This window comes from Palaemon carinicauda, chromosome 1, assembly GCF_036898095.1.
Source record: "Palaemon carinicauda isolate YSFRI2023 chromosome 1, ASM3689809v2, whole genome shotgun sequence".
NCBI classification, from domain to species: domain Eukaryota; kingdom Metazoa; phylum Arthropoda; class Malacostraca; order Decapoda; family Palaemonidae; genus Palaemon; species Palaemon carinicauda.
In genome coordinates, this window is record NC_090725.1 from 287,434,252 (window position 1) to 287,454,251 (window position 20,000).

The 20,000-nt window shown below is 33.5% G+C and overlaps 2 protein-coding genes across 2 annotated transcripts in view; both read left to right on the forward strand.

The window, feature by feature from the left end:
• The window catches only part of LOC137639545 (protein SREK1IP1-like), a 9,630-nt gene extending 6,107 nt beyond the window's left edge, over positions 1-3,523 (forward strand). The window contains exon 2 of the mRNA XM_068371815.1: positions 3,362-3,523. Coding sequence (XP_068227916.1) covers positions 3,362-3,523 — 162 coding nt within the window. The remainder of the gene's footprint in view (positions 1-3,361) is intronic.
• A 1,221-nt stretch (positions 3,524-4,744) lies between these two features.
• On the forward strand, positions 4,745-12,016 carry LOC137645071 (uridine diphosphate glucose pyrophosphatase NUDT22-like). The gene is made up of 5 exons (XM_068377926.1): positions 4,745-5,405; positions 5,757-5,950; positions 6,474-6,607; positions 7,873-8,009; positions 11,754-12,016. Exons 1-5 carry the CDS (start codon positions 5,030-5,032, stop codon positions 11,939-11,941), a joined length of 1,029 nt encoding a protein of 342 aa, XP_068234027.1. The 5' UTR covers positions 4,745-5,029; the 3' UTR covers positions 11,942-12,016.
• The last annotated feature ends 7,984 nt before the right edge of the window (positions 12,017-20,000 follow it).

Consider the following 20,000-nt stretch of genomic DNA (forward strand, 5'->3'; position numbering starts at 1 on the left):
AGTAATAATAATAATAATAATAATAATAATAATATATAATAATTCAGTCATGAAAACATGAGCGATAGAACTGGATAACCCCTCGCTTGCACTTTCCTTTCCTCTTGGTGCTGACGTCATCGTTGTTATCAACGTAGGTCAGCATACGTCAATACGAACAGCACAAGGACAGGTTGCAAGTCAGCAGCTGCCAACGCTAGTTTAGAGATCTTTTTGCTTATGATATTGATTGTCAAGAACACTAAATTCACCGTAATCTTGCAAAGGGATCAGATATACAAGGATACTGTTCAAAGTTGGAGCAAATGTTTTTATGTTGACCAGGCTGACATGAGTCTTTTTTTTGTTTATGTATGACATATCTGTTTTTGACGTTGTTAATAGTTTATATAGGAAATATCTGTTTTGACGCTGTTACTGTTTTTAGAATGATATATTGTTAATTTATTCTCATCATTTATTTATTTCCTTATTTCCTTTCCTCACTGGGTTATTTTTCCCTGTTGGAGCCCTTGGCCTTATAGCATCTTTCTTTTCCAACTAGGGTTGTAGCTTGGCTAGTAACAATAATAATAACAACAACAATAATAATAATAATAATAATAATAATAATAATAATAATAATAATAATAATAATAATACTGTGATATTTCTACTAGCTTTAGCATTTTTTTTTTTTAGTCTCGGTACTTCATTTATAGCAGACCTACAGTATGCTTAAAATAGAATATGCTTCTGCATATATAATAATGGCAAGAAATTTCGCATGATTACTATAAAATTACTCTTGAGAGGAAAATTACTGACAATAAGTTGTATAAAAATATGAAGTTTCTCTTCAAAGTAACACATAACATATTACACAGATAAGCATATATATATATATATATATACATATATATATATATATATATATACATATATATATGTATATATATATGTATATATATACATATATATATATATATATATATGTGTGTGTGTGTGTGTGTGTGTGTGTTATCTACATGAATTTTCTACAGGTATAATTTCAAACAGAAACTTCTTTATATTTTTTTTACTGAGTGCAAGTGAATATCTATAGATTAGTAATTTTCATTATACAGTATACTTGAAGCCCGCGGGGAATGAACTTGTAAAATAATTATTAATTTCAATTAAAAAAAAAACAAATTATTGTATAAATAAACCACAGATCTATTACAGTGGACAATGTCTTATCTGATGAAACAATTATGAACAGAACATCTAAGATGTGACTTAACGTTGATAAGAGATGGTGTTAATGTAAGGTGAAAAGACCCATGATAGCCCTTCGGTACAAATACTGGGAACACAACTGTCAGGAGAGAATTAAACCTGGAAGATTTTCCTGTTTAGGTATCCGGAAATGCACACGAAGGGCGCAAGCTTAAAATGTGGTTGAGAGAAGACGTATGATAGCGAGTAATAATAATAATAATAATAATAATAATAATAATAATAATAATAATAATAATAGGCAAATGGTAGAAACGTTTTATAGGACTATTAATTTGTAATTCAAATTCTTAAAGTGGAGAAGTGTTTTCCCAAATATGTGAAGTGAAAATAAAATGTAGGCTACTCGTCCTAGAATGAGTGTTACAAAAAAGAAGAAGAAAAAAAGTGCAGACAAAGGGTGAAAGAAAATTACTTTAAAATATATGTACGTATTAGAAGTCATGAGACAACTGAATAGGAAAACCGGAAAAGAAGTTAGAAAGACAGACAGACATGTCGACCTAATATATAGAATGCATGACCAGTATGCACGATGCAGTCGAATGATGCAAGGACTGTAGAAGGCATTGGTGTTCCGCTCTCACGACTTCTGTGTTTGAGAGAGAGAGAGAGAGAGAGAGAGAGAGAGAGAGAGAGAGAGAGAGGATCCATTGATACTCGAGGCCCTTTTGAGAAGCAGTCGCTCAACCCATATCTCCTCGAGCTATTGTTATATAGTTTATAGCGTGGGTTGTTTACAAGGGGCATTTACGAAAGAATAATTCACTTGAATATATTATTATTATTATTATTATTATTATTATTATTATTATTATTATTATTATTATTATTATTACAAGCTAAATTATAAGCCTAGTTGGAAAAGCAAGATGGTATAAAGCCAAGGGTTCCAACAGAGAGAAATACCCCAGTAAAGAAAGGAAACAAGAAAATAGACAAACAACAAGACAAGTAATTAACAATCATCATAAGATATAAGAAGAACAGTGACAACATTAAATTATATCTTTTATATATAATCAATAAAACTTAAAAAAGAAACAGGTGGAAGAGGAATAAGATAGAATAATGCGCCTGAGTGTACCTTCAAGCAAGAGAACTCTAATCCAAGACAGTGGAAGGCCATGATAGAGAGGTTATGGTACTTCCCAAGACTAAAAAAACAATGGTTTGATTTTGGAGTGTCCTTTTTTCTAGAAGAGATCCTTACCATAGTTAAAGAATCTAGTCTACTCTTACCAAGATGAAAGTAGCCACTGAACAATCACAGGGCAATGATTAACCCCTTGAGTGGAGAAGAATTGTTTGGTAATTTCAGTGTCGTCAGGTGTATGAGGACAGAGGAGAGTGTAGAAAGAATAGGCTATAATATTTGGTGCATATGTAGGGAAAAATTAAATAAGCCGTAACCAGAGAGAGGGATGCAATCAATGTAGTACTGTCTAGCCACTCAAAGGACCCAATAACGCTCTAGCGGTATTACCTCAACGGGTAGCTGGTACCCTTTCCAACCTATTACTACGGGGTCATTACACAGTTTACCTTCACTTTGGTAGTTGACGTCAAATACTATTAAGAAACAAAAATAACTGTAAAGGAGTTTTTGAATGGGGCCATTAAAATCTATTGGGAATGCAGAATATAGATCCGGTTCATTTAAATTCATATATTACTACTAAAATATTTCACTTTCCTGTGTAAATGTTTGCAACCATTGTCATTTACATGTGACTGAATTCATCAAATAAGCTGTACGCAAAATAGTCCGAATTGACAAAAGGTTCCTCCATTATTAAAGAAACCATTGGAGGCACCACCCATAATATGATAGATATGAGATCCATTTTTCTATTTGGACTTCATGTATAAATATGATAGCCAAAACTACATATTCTGCATGCTAACATATTGCGTATAAGATAATTATAGGCTATAATAAGCTATAAGGCATGAAAAGCGCGCATAGGCCTATATAATATCAGAATACCCTTCAACATATATTAGAAAATATATCTTTAAGTATACACGATATGGTATTTTTTTTTCTTCCTTACGCCAACAGGCGATTTCAAGGGAAGATTTCTAAATACGTTAACAGGTTAATGAAGAAGAAAACACCTGTCGTCATGAACACAAGAAGAAGAAGAAGAAGAAGAAGAAGAAGAAGAAGAAGAAGAAGAAGAAGAAGAAGAAGAAGAAGAAGAAGAAGACCAAACGTGTTACCGTTTTCTTCCCCAGTGACTCTGAAACCCGGGTATGACTTGGTAACTGACACAGCGAAATCGTAAGGTCTCTTTTTTCCCTGTCTCCTTGTATGACATAACAAACGATGACAAAACAAACATTCCGAGCTGTCTCATGTGCTGCGGTATTTATTCCGGCACTTTGTTTTACCGAGTTGTTTTTATTTGTTCGTTATATTTGTGGAAGATTTATTGCGTATCCCAAATCTTTTTTATTAGTTGATATGAAAGATGGGTGGAAGAAGAATGAGGACAGTTAGCTATCTAGTTTTAGATAAAACGTTAATGGCTATTCATTCATATTTTTCTAATAATAATAACTACAGCATCATCAACAAAAACAACAATAATAATAACAGTAATGATGATAAATAGCTTGATTATACACCTGGTGTGGCAAATGCATTTTTAAGCTTTGGTTAATAAGGGCAAGTAATTAAAGCATTCAGTTTGCACAATGACATTGGAAGCATGATCCGAATGACTCAGTAGTGACCCTGACATATTTTCGATAAAAAAAAAGCCAAGACTTGAATATGTTCTATTTTAATATCAAAAACATCTCAGATAAGAAAAGAATATATGTGCAATATTTCGTAACTCTAGCCTTGGTCAATACTTGGATGGGTGACCACCAGTTAATGCCAAGCGTTGTTGGCACTGAAGATTCTGGGAAAGATTTCAGGAATCTGGGTTCCAATAAAGTCAGAATGGCAACGGCGTCAGATTATAAAATAATTTAAAATCTATTATCGAAATTGTCAAATAGATTTATTCCTATTAAAATATCAATCAGGCACCAAAAAATGAGGTTGCTTTTATTCGACCTTCAAGCGTCTGTGTCGATCGGAACTCAATATGCTATTCAAGGTTGAATGTGCACTGACTACGTGTTTCTTGTCTCGAGTCTCGACTGGTGTCCCACTTTGGTGAAATAGTGGGCGTTGAGTTCAGCGAACTCTATTTAGCGTTGCGTATGTGTCATTATTTCTGCTTTGGGCTGATAAATATCAATTCCTTTAATAATAAACTTCATGGAGATGTGTTTCTATAAAGGAATATACTTCATAATGTTAAATGAGTCAATGAAAAATAAATTTATGATTACCTGCAATTACATAATCACAAGGTAAAATGCATTTCTCCACCTTACAGAAATCGTGCTACTGCAAGACATTGTTTATGATTTTCCTCGTCAATGGATAATTTTTGAATGAAGGAAAAAAGTATACTTGTAATTTGTATACTTGTAATGTTGGTTGACTGATAATTTTACAAAGGCACTTTGTAAAAATATAACCAGGTTTGCAAAGCCATTATTGAGATTTTGATTCACCCGCCAATCTAACCTTCATTAGTTTCGTGGCAAACTGACAAATATAGACGGGAACATTGTGTTTACATTTTAAAGAGCTATTTTTGTCTTTATTTGACGGTAAATCCATGTGTGATTACTTATTCTGAATGTGTTTACTCATGGTGACACAGTGATATAAGATACGAAAGCTTACACGTTTACGAATATGGATATAATGAAATACAGTGAAAAAAGATTAGAAAATATAATTCTCTTCAGACCGATAAGTGGTGCCCTCTCTCGACCACACCTGAAAACAAACTTCAACAAAGAAACGTTTGCAAGGAGAACTACTCTAGATATTGATGAGCAAATTAATAACGTTTGGAAGGAGAAAACGTCGAAGAATTCACGTTTGTACAATGCATCAAAATTCAGACTGAGTCGATGGTATCTAGCGGAAGAATGTTGGGTCTTGGATGTTGGTCTTACGAATTATAAAGATCTTTGTGGCACCAATCTTGCTTCGAATCGCCAAATAATTCAAGAGAAAGGATTGGAGGATTTTGGCGACTCCCAATCGTATATGTCCATGGCTATTGGTAATTGTAGCACGAATATCTTTTCCTTGAAGTATGTAGTGAACAATTAATTTTTTTCCACATTTTGTGTTTATTAATTAAGGTTTATAATGAACAATTAAGCTTTCCTAAAATTTTACATTCATTGAAGTATATAATGAACAATTACGTTTTTTCATGCTTTGTGCTTATTTGAATAATTACGTAATTACGATGAAATCTAATTGTAAACCATTGTTCTAGCAAAAAAAAAAATCTGCCTTTCAGTAGTTTACGCTTGTGTGCCTGGTGAAATTCACAGAAAAGTTAAAACGCATTTCTTTAAAAGCAGTTTTTATCTTCTTTTTTTCTCTCCAACCTGAAACCTGGTAGGCGTTGGCATTCTTCTTATGACGAGCGATGATTGCTTGGTTGTTACCCGGCGGGCATCGTGGACTGGCGAATACCCGGGCATGTTGGACAGGCCGGGAGGGCATCCGGAACCAGACCAGGTCCTGACACCCGAAGGAAAACCTAAACCCGAAATAGAAGGTCACCTTGGGGTGAACGACGCCGTCATGGACGAGGTGCGTTTTACGAAATACATCTCAAATTTTGCGTTTGGTGTTATGATGGAGACTTTCTACACAGAAAACGCATTAGATAAAATCCGTGTAATTGATTTTAGGGAGAAAAAAATTGGATATCAATTAGGCTTATTCCTAGGCCTATGTATAATGATAAAATAGAATAATCTCTCAATGCTATTTATTTCTACTACTTCTAAAGCTTATTAAGTTCTTTTCTTCATCGTTTAAATTATTTATCTTACCGGTACCATTTGGGAATAATTTCTACACACACACACACACACACACACACACACACACACACACACATATATATATATATATATATATATATATATATATATATATATATATATATATATATATATATATATATATATATATATATATATATATATATATATCAGTATTTTGCTGTTATAAGAAAACTAATAATTCATGTTAGAAAACCACATACTTTAGAAAAATAATTGCTGCATGTCAAAGACTGAACTATTCAACACTTGCTTATTATTTCCAGATCTGGAACTCTGCAGCACAGGAGGTGGAAGATGAACTTGGAATAAGTAAAGAGAAACTGCAAGACATGAAGTTTCTAGGTCTCACGTCAAACGTCAGCAATGGCGGCAGACCATCTTTAGAATTCTTTGCTAAGTGAGACATTATTTCTCCCCTGTATTATTGGGCCGAATAACTTTTGTATTTTAATTCAAATTCTTACAGCATCACTTTGAATCGCATTAGTAAAACCTAATTAGGTAACCACGTTTCTTTTTTTAACGTTTAATCTAAAGTGGAACTCGAGGCTAAAGTTTAAACGCTATTGAGGAATTCAGAGTGCATATTCTATAAATGCATAACACACGCACGCACACACACACACACTCACACACACACATACAAGAGTGTCTAATGCACATAAGATGAAAAGAAACATTCTATAGGAATGGAATTTGGTACAAAGGTGTATGAGGAAATAACCAATAAATATACACAGAAGATATTCCATTAACTGGTGACTGTGAAGAGAAGCTGCAGAAATTGATGGAAGACTTTAAATGGTTACGAGAAGATGTGGAACCCCAGAGGATGAAATAGTGAATGTTATCTTTAACGAATAAATAATCATTTGGCGATTATCTTTAATGCATTTGGAGTACTTAACACAAGGTGGTAGATTGAAAGATAAATTATGGAAGAGAAGAGAGAAAGGTATCAAATATTGAAAAGGTAAAATAAGGTGGCATCTCTTGAGAAGAATAGGCCTATAATTAGTATATATTAAAAAAGAGGGTTTGTGTGAAAGTAAGTTGGCGTAGGCAACGAGATTGATGAGAGACTTCTGCTGGTATAGTCCAGAGGGGAAAATGTGCGTAAGTTCTCATAGAAACATTTCTGACAATGATAATCAAATATATGACTGTGACTTTCCGTTTTCCTCTAGATAATTCGATAGCAATTTATTTGCTTATAATATCAAGTGAAGTTCTTTTCTATGTCAATCGCCGTTCGCATTTGTTTAATAATCCTATTTCATATAATTCGTCATAATTTATCGAAATGATTATATTCTGATTATAGTGATCTAAAAAAATGCTCCTAATCTACCTGTGACTCATAAGAGATTATTGCAGAGTTAAAAATAACACTTATAGGAAAGTTTTTGACAGCCTTTATATGTACCATCGTAATTAATTATGAAATATTAAAATCACAAATTATGTAAGAGATGAAAATATAACCTAGCTCTCTTTCATCGGATAGTCCTATAACAGTGCACGTGTCTGCATAAACTACAAAATAAAAATAAGTTAAAGTACTATAATTAACTCACCTCTCACCAGACATCCACTTATTTATCTTCTTTAGATTAATTCAACTTCCAACTTCTCTTCAAACCCGTCACTATTTCTCCTTAGGCTGAGTATGAAGGCAGACGAGGTTCAAGACGTTTATAGCCTCGGAAGACAAAGAGAAGCCGACGAGACAACATGCTTGCATTTCGTTACATCAACCACTTCGAAGTTGTTACCAGAACTAATTCTGCAACAAAAAGGTATGTCTTTATTTATTATATTTCCTTCTCTAATATCTTAGCAATGTATCCTTATTAGAACTATTTTTCTACTATAAGTTTTTTATATTTATGAATGAAAGATCTGATTCAATGCTGTTACTGTTCTTAAAATATTTTATTTTAATTGTTCGTTACTTCTCTTCTATAGTTTATATATTTTCTGGCTTTCTTTCCTCACTGGGCTAGTTTTCCCTGTTGGAGCCCTTGGGCTTATATCATCCTGAGATTCTAACTAGGGCTGTAACTTAGCTTATGATAGTAATAATGATAATAATAATAATGATAATAATAATAATTTCCTGAAGATTGGTCTAGATTCTTGTATAAATCGATAATCATATGAAATTAATACCGGTCATATACCTATATAAAATAAAAATAAAAACTATGAAAGGTGGCAAACGTTAAATAGTCCTACACCAAAGCATCTATGAGGCTAACAACATGTATGCCATTGAAAATGGCCCTAATATAGTTGTCAGTGATAACAGGACAAGGAAAAAAATGACAGCAATAATGAGGACTATTTTATAGTCCATAATCTAAAAGACAAACCTACTTATTATTCTTTCTTCACACACAATATATATAAATATATATTTGTATCTCTCTCTCTCTCTCTCTCTCTCTCTCTCTCTCTCTCTCTCTCTCTCTCTCTCTCTCTCTCTCTCTCTCTCTATATATATATATATATATATATATATATATATATATATACTGCATATATAATGAAAGCTTGCAAAGACAAGGAATAGATGATTCCTATGTTAGAAAACTTGAAGCTATCTATACGGGAAGTACCCCAATCTTAAAACTACATATAATGAGAAAAAAAAACTCAATTGAGAAAGGAGTTAGGCAGGGAGACCCCATCTCTCCTAGATTATTCTCAGCGTGCCTAAAAGTTTTTAAGAATTTAGATTGGTAAACTGTAGGAATTATCATTGATGGAAAATACCTTCACAACTTAGATTTGCAGATGACATAGTTGTGTTTAGTGAATCATGGGAGGAAAGGCAAAAGAAGATAAAAATTTGGATAGAAAAAGCAGAAATGTAGGGCTGAAAATTAATGAGTAAAACTAAGATAATGTTCAATGAAAATGCAGACAAGAAATAAGGGTTATGGACGAATCTCTGGAGATTGTTTATGAATAAACATAAAGTACCTAGGAGAGACAGTAAGTACTTCCCCGGGACATGAGACCGAAATTAAAAGAACGATAAGCATGGGATGAAGAGCTTTCGGTAAATAAAATAAGATTTTTAATCATAAGACTTACCTGGTAGTTATATATAAAGCTTACGTCTCTGACGTCAGCTATATATATAACCAGGTAAGTATGTTAAAAAATTCATTTTATAGTAAAAAATAACATTATGAAAAGTATAACGCCACTTTCCCTAAATAGAAAAATATTTAATCAGATGGTCTGTTACGCTCAGCTATTACACAACGTAGATTATGTAAAATCTACTTTAATGTCTTATTCCCTTCATGAATGATTAAGCAAAGAAAATAGCAAAATAGTAACAGTGAAAGAATATAATAGCTAGCAAACATTAACAATAACTATATTTATGATTAAATATAAGTATTTACAATACTCACGCCCGCCCCACCAATTTAATAATAATTTACGAAAAAAAAAAACGTATGGTGATGTAAGCCTTTGCTTTAAATAAGTTTGTATGAAGTGAGATACAGAAGACGAAGAAACTCAGGGTTTTCCAGAACGTTGTTTGTTATAAAAGCTGATAAAACAGGAACACAGAGTCTGATGATATTCCTTGAAATAAACTATATCAGCACTATTTAAATAATTGAAGAAATTTAGCAATATAAACTTGGAGGAAAACAAAATATGTCTCTCCTCTCGAACTCGTCGTTGTCCTTTTTATATCGGACCCGTTTTCTCTGATATAAGTTATAAGAAATATCCAGATGATCTTGTTCTAGAAGTCACTGACATCTTTGACTTACAAATTGCTGCAATGGTTTTTTTATCTTTACATTACCATGTAATGAATAAAAATAACTTTCATCAGAGGTCTTATAACAATACACATAAAATCTAATCTGCATATAACATGTTCCTACCAGTATTAACTTATGCATCGGAAACTAAAGCCTTAGAATATAAGATATAATTACAACTCAAAAATCTATGGATAGAATAATGTCAGGAATAATATTAGGAGACAGAAAAAGAGCTACATGGATACAAGAGAAAACTAAAGTAGAGGATATTCTTACAAGATGCAAGAAAAAGAAATGGACATGCTCAGGACATTTAATGAGAATGACAAATAATAGATGGACATTAAGAGTAAAAGAATGGGTCTCTAGAAATTGCAAAAGAAGCAGGGGAAGGTAGAGAACACCATGATGGATTGACGAACTAAGAAAATTTTCGGGTATAAACTGGCCTAGAAAGACAGGAGTGGAATGTCATCTCTGAGGCCTTTGTCTTGCAGTGGACTAGTTATATCCAACGCTGGTGATAATGATAAATAAAGGAATTACACGGGAACAAAATTATACAAAACCATATTTATAACGACAGAGTTGTGATGTCCGGAGTTCATCCTTAAAGAAGCCTTGTCTCTACACAGACATCCTCTGTGTATTTGCTTCTTCTTCCAAAACCGTAACCAGGAAAGCAATACGTTAAACAAACAAATATATCATTCCCCAGTCAAGACCAAAGAAAGCAACGATGTATATATGATGTAAGAGCAATAATTGGATTGTATTTATGAATTTGATCCATATGGCTTGCCCTGATTGGATTAGATTTAAGAATTTGAACCATTTGGCTTGCCCTGATTAGATTAGATTCAAGAATTTGAACCACATGACTTACGATGATTGGATTAATTTGTGAATTTGAATTATATGGCTTGCACTCATTAGATTAGATTTATGAATTTGAACCCTATGCCTTGCGCTAATTGGATCAGATTCAAGAATTTTCCCCATATGGCCAGAATTGCCTTTCAGCTCCGAAATTAACTTAAGGAAAACCTTGTAATCACAACGTAAGGCTAAAGCTAGAAAGAGGTTCGACAATGAAATGAAGAGAAAGTAGAAGGTTAAAAAGTGAGACCTACTGGAAGCCTTAATAAATGTATACAGCCCACTGTTCAAGGTGTTGTTGGCAAATTAGTAATTGTCTTTTCGAGCGAGCGATATTTTTAATGGAAACTAATCGAAAAAAATGTACCAGTTAATAGTGATTGAAGGATTATATATGATGGGTAGTTTACGATTGGTAAACATGTCAATAACCATAATAAAAAATCACAATTTATATTTTCTTGATGCTCTCTCTCTCTCTCTGTGTGTATATATATATATATATATATATATATATATATATATATATATATATATATATATATATATATATATATATATATATATAAATGATAAAATTTACACATTTAGACCAGGGTTTGATTCACGGCCGGTCAGAGGCTATTGTCTTTGAGTGATTTCGCCTTGGGACTTTGATCTCGAGGTCGATAAGAGATTCCAAACATTAATGCATTAAAATATATGGCTTATTTGAATACACACACACACACACACATATATTTATATATATATATATATATATATATATATATATATATATATATATATATATATATATATATAATGTATATATATACACACACATAAATATATTTTACGCAATTTTTATTCTTATCATTTCAGACAACAGCGATAATATCTTATCAGCGAAGAATCCGCAAAGCAAAGAAGATGCGGAAACAAGCACAAGCAGCGATGACCTTCAACTAGATCACTCGGATACTCTTTCCGAAGCCAAAGCCATCATTGCTGAAGCAACGCCTTATCTGAAGGCGAGTCTCGTGTTCGCTGGCGCACATCGTTTGATTTGATAGAAAGAAGAATTAGATATCACATCTGTTACAGGAAGGAAAAAAATGAATATAAGTTCTGTAACTTCACAGTTGTAAAAAAAAATATTGTTTAAATGGTAATACAGTATTATAAAAGATATCACAACTGTTGCAGGAAGGAAAAAATTAATAAAAGTTCTGTAACTTCGCAATTGAAAAAAAAAAAAATGTTTAAATGGTGATATTATAAAAAGGAAAACAACAGTTCTGTAACTTCGCAATTGTAAAAATTATTGTTTAAATGGTGAAAATACAGATTATAAAAGGTTAGGAAATCTAATATTTTCCCTTTTGGGTGATTTGCCCTATGAGTTGAAGTAGGAGGTATGGCTAACAAAGCGAAAAGGATAAATGCATTTCAATATATTCCATGTAAAGATGATACCTATAGTGTATAATGAAAAAAAAAATATTTTGAAAATCTGTCGAAAGTAAAATGAATAAACTTCCCCAAACTGTTTACTCAAACTTCTTGATTATTAGCATTATTATTATAATTTCTTCTAAACAGTTGTATTTCTAAATATACCAACCAAAGTTCAGCTTGATAGGGTTACTTAAGTTTAACTACATTTGGCTGACAGCATCTTGGAAGAGATAGAGCTCTTTCGTAAACAGGATATAGGACCCGCCTATCGATGGTCGATTTTTGAGGACCATTAAGGCCCTTTTCGAGAGGTGTCAGAGGTCAGATAAACATCCTTGTTTGAAAAACAGAAACCATGTTAATGCTATTTAGGGCAATGTTCTCCCATGGGCAGGGCACTTTATGTTATCATTGGATCATATTTTTCTTTCTTAGACAGATCTGATAATACAGTACAACTTCATTCCAAGAAGAGGTTTTAGTAAGCACACAAGTAGGCATAGACTACGCATATATATATATATATATATATATATATATATATATATATATATATATATATATATATATATATATATATATATATATATATATATATATATATATGATCATTTGTCATTAATATACGTGACCTCTATGGATATAAATATCAACCACGGACGAGATTTAATACTGAATTTTACTCTTGGGAATTTATAGCCACGGAAAATTTATCATAGAAAAATTATCAGTGGATATATTCCAAAGGTTAAAATTACATGTTAAATTAAATTCGTGGTTGATATTTTCACACACACACACACACACACACACACACACACACACACACATATATATATATATATATATATATATATATATATATATATATATATATATATATGGTGCTTTAACTGTAAAGTTTAGACATTTGACTTGATTTGATGGTTATGAAACCATGTGGACTAAGCACCAGTCATTGCATAAACTATTATAAACATAAGATTACTGTAATCGTATCTGCCAAATCTTCTCTCAAGATAATAAAAAATAAAAATTGTAATGACGAAACACATCTCGAGTTACAATCAGGTGAAGGCAATAGATATATTTCTTTCCGGTCACGCTGAGCGGCATTACCAGACGTATAACTACTCGGTCACTTAACGTCCATCGCGTAGGGGATACTCCAAGATGTACATTCGGAAACTACAACTGCCATGTTGTACAGAAGTTAGGAAAGTGGGAGGGAGGTAGGAAGGAGGTTGAATATGTGTGCGCGTGCATATCTACCTAAATATTTAGCCGTCATTCTTGACGGGTCGTTTACACTAGTATACTATATCTAACACGAATCAGTTTTTCTTTAATTAATGACGCTAAACGAACCCTTGACAAACCATAAAATGATATCCACTGCTTTCCTCTAAAATTGGACAACACACTTTAATCAAACTGGAGGATTTTACTTTCTGGTCATGGGCGAACCCTAACTACTAAAATACATATCCATATAATATCAGATTTTGGAATTACAGAATAGACCTACAGGTCATGCCTAAAATGTACAGTTGGCTCCATTAATTCCGGTACACTTCTTGGGAAGCTAAGGAGACGCCAGTGTATCGGAATTAATGAAGCCAACTGTACCTCTAAGTATTATCCTTGCTTGGATCACTCCCAGAAAGTGGAACTATCATTATTATGAGTTTTTCGGGCTTTAGAGAAATTGTTTTTTACGGTTGGGATCCGAGCAAGAGGACTCGAACTGCAATCTTGAGAATTGTAATAATGAAATAAAAGATTCTGATAAAGACTTACAATCATTAATACAGAAGTAGACATTATAAAATTTACATTTGATCTTTGATGGAAAATACAAAATTTCTGTTAAATTTTCTAAGGTTGTTACGATCTGATGTACAAAGACGTAGTTTATGTAAAATCTACTTTAATTTCTTATTCCCTTATTAATTAATTCAGTATGAAAATAGCAAAAACAGTAACAGCGAAAGAAAATAATAGCCAGCAAACAACAATAACCATATTTAAAAATAATAATATTTACGTTTTACAAGATTCATAGAATACTTACAGTTCACAAAAAAGAAATTTACACGAATTGTTAAAGTAATACATGCCTGAGATTTATGTCTGTATGATTTACGACTAAGATGACGACAGAAAACGAGGAATTCCCAAAAGGTCACCAACAAAATTTCAGAACGAGTTTCCAATGTAAAAGATGATAATCAGGAAGACAGCTCCTAACGATATCCGATCTTCCAAGAATGCATTCTTCTTCTTTCTCTAAAAACTAGTCCCTATTCTAGGTCTATGTAATTGTTTAATACATTCTTCCATTTCCTTGCTCAATCCCAACTCCCTCATATCTCTTTTCATAGTCAATCCATCGCAATTTTGGTCTATCTAACGTTCTCCCACTAAGTAGTCCCATTTCCACCATCTTCCTTATCGGATGGTCTTCCCTAAAATCAGCAGCGTTGTAAGAGAAAATAGTAAAACTTAAGCTTCTTTTAAAACTTGCATATTGGTTATTTTGGTTATAAGTAAATAATAATCCGATCATTAAAGAAAGCCTTAGTACTGAGCAGAGGAATTTAAATTATATTCCCAATTTTGTAAACTTTCATTTTTTTCTTCTTATTTATTGCAATAGCTTTTAGCTTTATTCAAATAACTCATCCTAAAGAACACAGCAACTTTAGCAAAAATGCTATCACACCTTTGGGAACATCATCTGATAATTCCAGTTCTGAAATTAGATGTTTTATGCAGTCTTTACTTTCTCTTAATGTTTCACCATGGGCATATGAAAATCTCGCAAGATCGATAACTGAGACATGAAATAACCAGAGGGGCATGAGGTCCGCCACTATTTAAAGGCCATTAATGAACGGCAGAGGCTAGGGACAGGGATATTGTCCTAGTTAGCAGGATAATGCCCTAGTTACTGACCATATGTAGCGCCCAGGATAGGACCAGGGAGGGCCAGGCAATGGCCGCGTATGACTCAGCAAGTAGACTTATATGCTCCCCCAATCCTTAGCTAACAAGGGTGGTAAGGTTGCAGACACTAAATAAACTATGGAGTTTGAGCGTGACTCGAACCCCAGTCCGGCAGACGTCAAGTAGGGACGTTTCCTAAATGAAATTTCTTGTTCGTTTGGAGATCTTCATGCAAACTTCTTTACAATATAACCTCTAATATATCGAAGACATTCTTCTGCTATCACTTCCGATATCAGTCTCTTGTTTTCCCCCATTTCATTAATAATCAATTCCAAAAGCATTTCGGAATATTTTGTCACTGAAAACAGAACAAGAAATCATATGAAGTTTACAGTTTCCTTCCAATTGCTGATATTCAACAGGCTTTTCTTGCCCAAATATGTTATTGTGCTTGCAATGATGCTGGATAGCAATTGCAGAGCCAGTTTCATAAGCTGCTTCTCTTGTCGTAATAGATTAAAGGGACTCATTTATTTCATATGGAAGCCCATATTCTGTCTTCCTCTAACTGCACATTACACGAATGGGAGAATCTGAAACATAACTACCATCTTGCGATTTGAAACACGACTAGACAAAATTGTTCCAGATAAGTTTGATCAGATGAGACGCATCTGCCAAGAGTCCCTCTTTACATCGATTTTTAAAGAATTTGCGATGGATTCAGCTATCTAATTTTTTCCAGACACCGATATTGGTCGAGCCCTAGCCATGCACTAATGCAGCTACATGATAGCTGCCTTAAAAGAATTTAAAAGAATGATCTAAAAGAATTTTCTAAACGGTTGATTTATCAAACGCATATATTGGCTGCTTCCAGTTACAACTTGCACTTTATCATGAGGTTTATACAAAGTATCTACGGATTTATCGTAAGAATAAGCTTTTCTGGACTTATTCAATCCATGGACATAACATTTTTTTCCATTGATGATAAACTTTCCCCTGTCACTTTTATTAAACACAATACAGACATTAATAATCCAGCCTCACAATTGAAACCTCTAGCCTATTGTTAAGTGTGGAGCCAGATGGCAAAGGGATACCTTTGTCTTAAATATTTGTATCACCTGAGGCTTAAACTTCGCAAAGTGAGACCCAAAACATTATCTTTAACAGACCAATTATGAGTTTTTTTTTTTTTTTTTTTTTTATCAATTAACACATCTAATTGAGTTTCAGTGAATATTAATTAAAATATCACCTTCAGCTCTTCTCTGGTATAAGACGTTTTCTTTACACCCGGCGTTCTATTTTGTGGTTTGCTTCTAGTGTTTGCCTCTTCAATTGCTGTGTTTTCTCCTGCATTTCCATTTTGACCTTTAATAATCAGAGCATGTTCTGGATTGATCTTGTTTGTTCGTCGACATGCTTGTATACAAGCAGCTCTCAAGATATCAATTCTAGGAAAACGAAAGAAGCGAATGCTTCTAAGTTTTTTTTTTTTTTTTTCTTACTTTCGTTTGCGTATTATAACCATAAATAAGCATAATTGCTCGGTGTGGTTAGTCTAAAGTTATTGTTGAAGAGGAAACTCAATTTTACATAGCCGTTTACTGCTAGACCACATATTAGCGTATGAGCCATTTTATTGGACTGTTGGTATTCACACTATCACTAAAGCATGGGTGGTTGGTTGCAGATTCATCTTGCAATATGCCAGACATTAAAGCATTTAGGGAATTTGAAATGTAACACTTGTACTTGGCAATGATATTTTTCAAAAAGGTCAACTTTCCCTATTTGTAATTACATTTGTTATTTCTTGTAACCCGATAATACTAAACTGATATTTCACAATTCTGAATAGGTAGTAGGTTGGCCAGGGCACCAGCCACCCGCCGAGGTACTACCGCTAGAGAGTTATGAGGCCATTTGACTGGCCAGACAGTACTACATTGGATCATTCTCTCTGGTTACGGTTCATTTTCCCTTTGCCTACACACACACACACACACTGAGTAATCTAGTCTATTATTTATTACATATTCTCCACGGTCCTCATGCATCTGAAAACATTGAAATTAGCAACCAATTCTTCTAAATCCGAGGGGTTATCTACTGCACTGTAATTGTTCAGTGGCTACAATCCTCTTGGTAAGGATAGAAGAGACTCTTCAGCTATGGTAAGCAGCTCTTCTAGGAGAAGGACACTCCAAAATCAAACCATTGTTCTCTAGTCTTGGGTAGTGCCATAGCCTCTGTATCATGGTATTCCACTCTCTTGGGTTAGAGTTCTCTTGCTTGAGGGTACATTCGGGCCCACTGTTCTATCTTATTTCTCTTCCTCTTGTTGTGTTAAAGTTTTTTAAAGTTTATATAGGATATATTTAATTTAACGTTACTCTTCTTGAAATATTTTATTCTTCCCTAAGTTTCCTTTCCTCACTGGGCTATTTTCCCTGTTGGAGGCCCTGACCTTAGAGCATCCTGCTTTTCCAAATAGGGTTGTAGCCAAGCAAGTCATAAGAATAATAATAATAATGACATGTTGTCATTCTCTAGGGTGATCCATTTTGACAAGGGGGTGGGGGAGAGAGATCGACCTGAAGATAGAATCAGGTCAAAGATATCTTAATGAGATGAATTCATTATTAATCTACTTCTGAGGAAAAAAAATCACGTTGGATTTTTGGTGTTGGACGCGTGTGTCAGTTACGAGGGAGAGTTTTTTGGTTTAAAGGTCACCCATGAATGGCCGATGGAAGGGAATGGACAATATCCTAGACACTGACCATTTATACAGAACATCAGCCACAAACACCCCTCTCTATCAAGCTGGGACCAGGGAGGAACAGACAATGGCTGCGGGTGACTCAGCAGGTAGACCTATAACTCCCAAAAACAACACTCGCTATCTCACAGGGATGGTGAGGTTACAGTGCATGGGAAGGATTTAAGTACAGTAGAAGGTACTACAATCTTTACACAAATTTATCACCATCAAAATTTGGCTACCAGAGAGGGATTTTGCCCCAATAAGATTACAAGAAAATGGTTCACACCTAAGACTTACAGAAATCAGAACAGGAAAAAACTTCATTCAACGAACGGTGGTTTGTGAATCTTCCTCTACTAGTAATTTAACAGCTGACGATCGTTATTATTTCTTTAAACGTAGATTAGTAAGTTGTAGGCCTATACGCGTTATTGATTGTAGAAACAGATTATATTAAACATTAACAATTCTATTCCAAGGGCAAATCACTTAATACTCTGTAAGTAATGGATATTATCAGAGAGCAATTTAATATAGTATACGCATATAAAAAGAAGAATAACGAAAATAATTCAGCGTTAATTCTTTCTGAAGTAATCAATTGTGTCAAAGAAACTCAGTTCTTATCACAACGATTGTATTAAGAACTTAAATCACTCAGGAGGGCTCAAATAAAAACTAGTTGATATATGCATTAATTGCCTATTGCTTTTCTAAATATATAGTTCCACTGTCACTCTTTAAATAATATATAAATTAAGGAACATAAAAATAAATCCTAAATAAAAACATTATAAGAATCAAGTGGAAACAAAATGAATGTTTTTATTTGGTATTCTAATGCAAATCAGCTACTCGACCTGACACTTTTTACACCTCATGGCGGGAAATTTGAGGGGTTAACTTTATTTACATTCATATGATGCGAATATGAATTACATTTCATAATGAAACCTACCCAAACTTGATCACGTCATATTCACAGGCATGGCACATTATTAATTTCCATAATAGGTACATCTGACAGCCAAAAAAAATCTATTTTCTTACCTTGTTTACATACCAGCAGCAGAAGATCCGAGTTACCGAGTACTCCAAAAGACGAGTTCTTCTTCTGCAAAGAAATTTTGTATATGTTGTTCCTACATACTGCACCACTCCCCACATTATCACAGCAAAACCAACTGCTTAAAACAAGTCACATATCTATAAGGATTATAAATCTGACTGTTTATTTGTACGATTTTCCAAACTAATGTAAGTTGTTGTTTTGTTAAATTCGTTATGCTACCGTAGGCCTATTCATTTCACAGTCCAGATATCTGAATTCTGAACCGTGGTCTATTCATAAATCTCAGCGGGATTTCTTGATGCATGCTTTTTCTTCTTTTATATCATCTTTTTATCACCAGCTATGAGGCCTACCATAATTTTATAGGTTGAATTTTAGTCTCGTGAATTTTAAATACACATAGCCTAACAGTGTGCCAATTTTAAATCAAAAAGAGACTCCGTTATTCTATGGCATGGCTTTATGTAAGCATCTAAAGGTTCCCAAAAACTCAAGATATCTGCTTTAGGTCATTTAAATTGAATTGACCCTTAAAAAAAATATACGGTAATCCTCTAAAAATCCATGGCGACGATTTCTTCTAATAATGTTTTAATGCTACCAATTTTACAATTGATCAAAGAACAATACTGTAATGAGGGCCTTCTCAGTGTGTAAATCCCACCTTAAGCTCAAATTCATACTTTAGCCTATGCATATAGGTCTAAACTTTCTAAAGTTTTCTCTACACAACGACTTTCATACTTGGCGCAACATCCAACTTTCAGAACGAAGCCAAATTCATAGAAAGTTCCTCTTTTGAATATATCATTCTCTCTTTTTTTAAATAGAACTTTTACCATAAAGTCTTCCTGATACCACAATTTCC

Excerpts from the sequence above, each read along its gene's own strand:
- LOC137645071 (XM_068377926.1), top strand. The coding sequence starts at position 5,030 with ATGGATATAATGAAATACAGTGAAAAAAGATTAGAAAATATAATTCTC. Across the intron at positions 5,406-5,756 it reads GTATATGTCCATGGCTATTG|GCGTTGGCATTCTTCTTATG; the intron begins GTAATTGTAGCA and ends GAAACCTGGTAG. Across the intron at positions 5,951-6,473 it reads ACGACGCCGTCATGGACGAG|ATCTGGAACTCTGCAGCACA; the intron begins GTGCGTTTTACG and ends TATTATTTCCAG.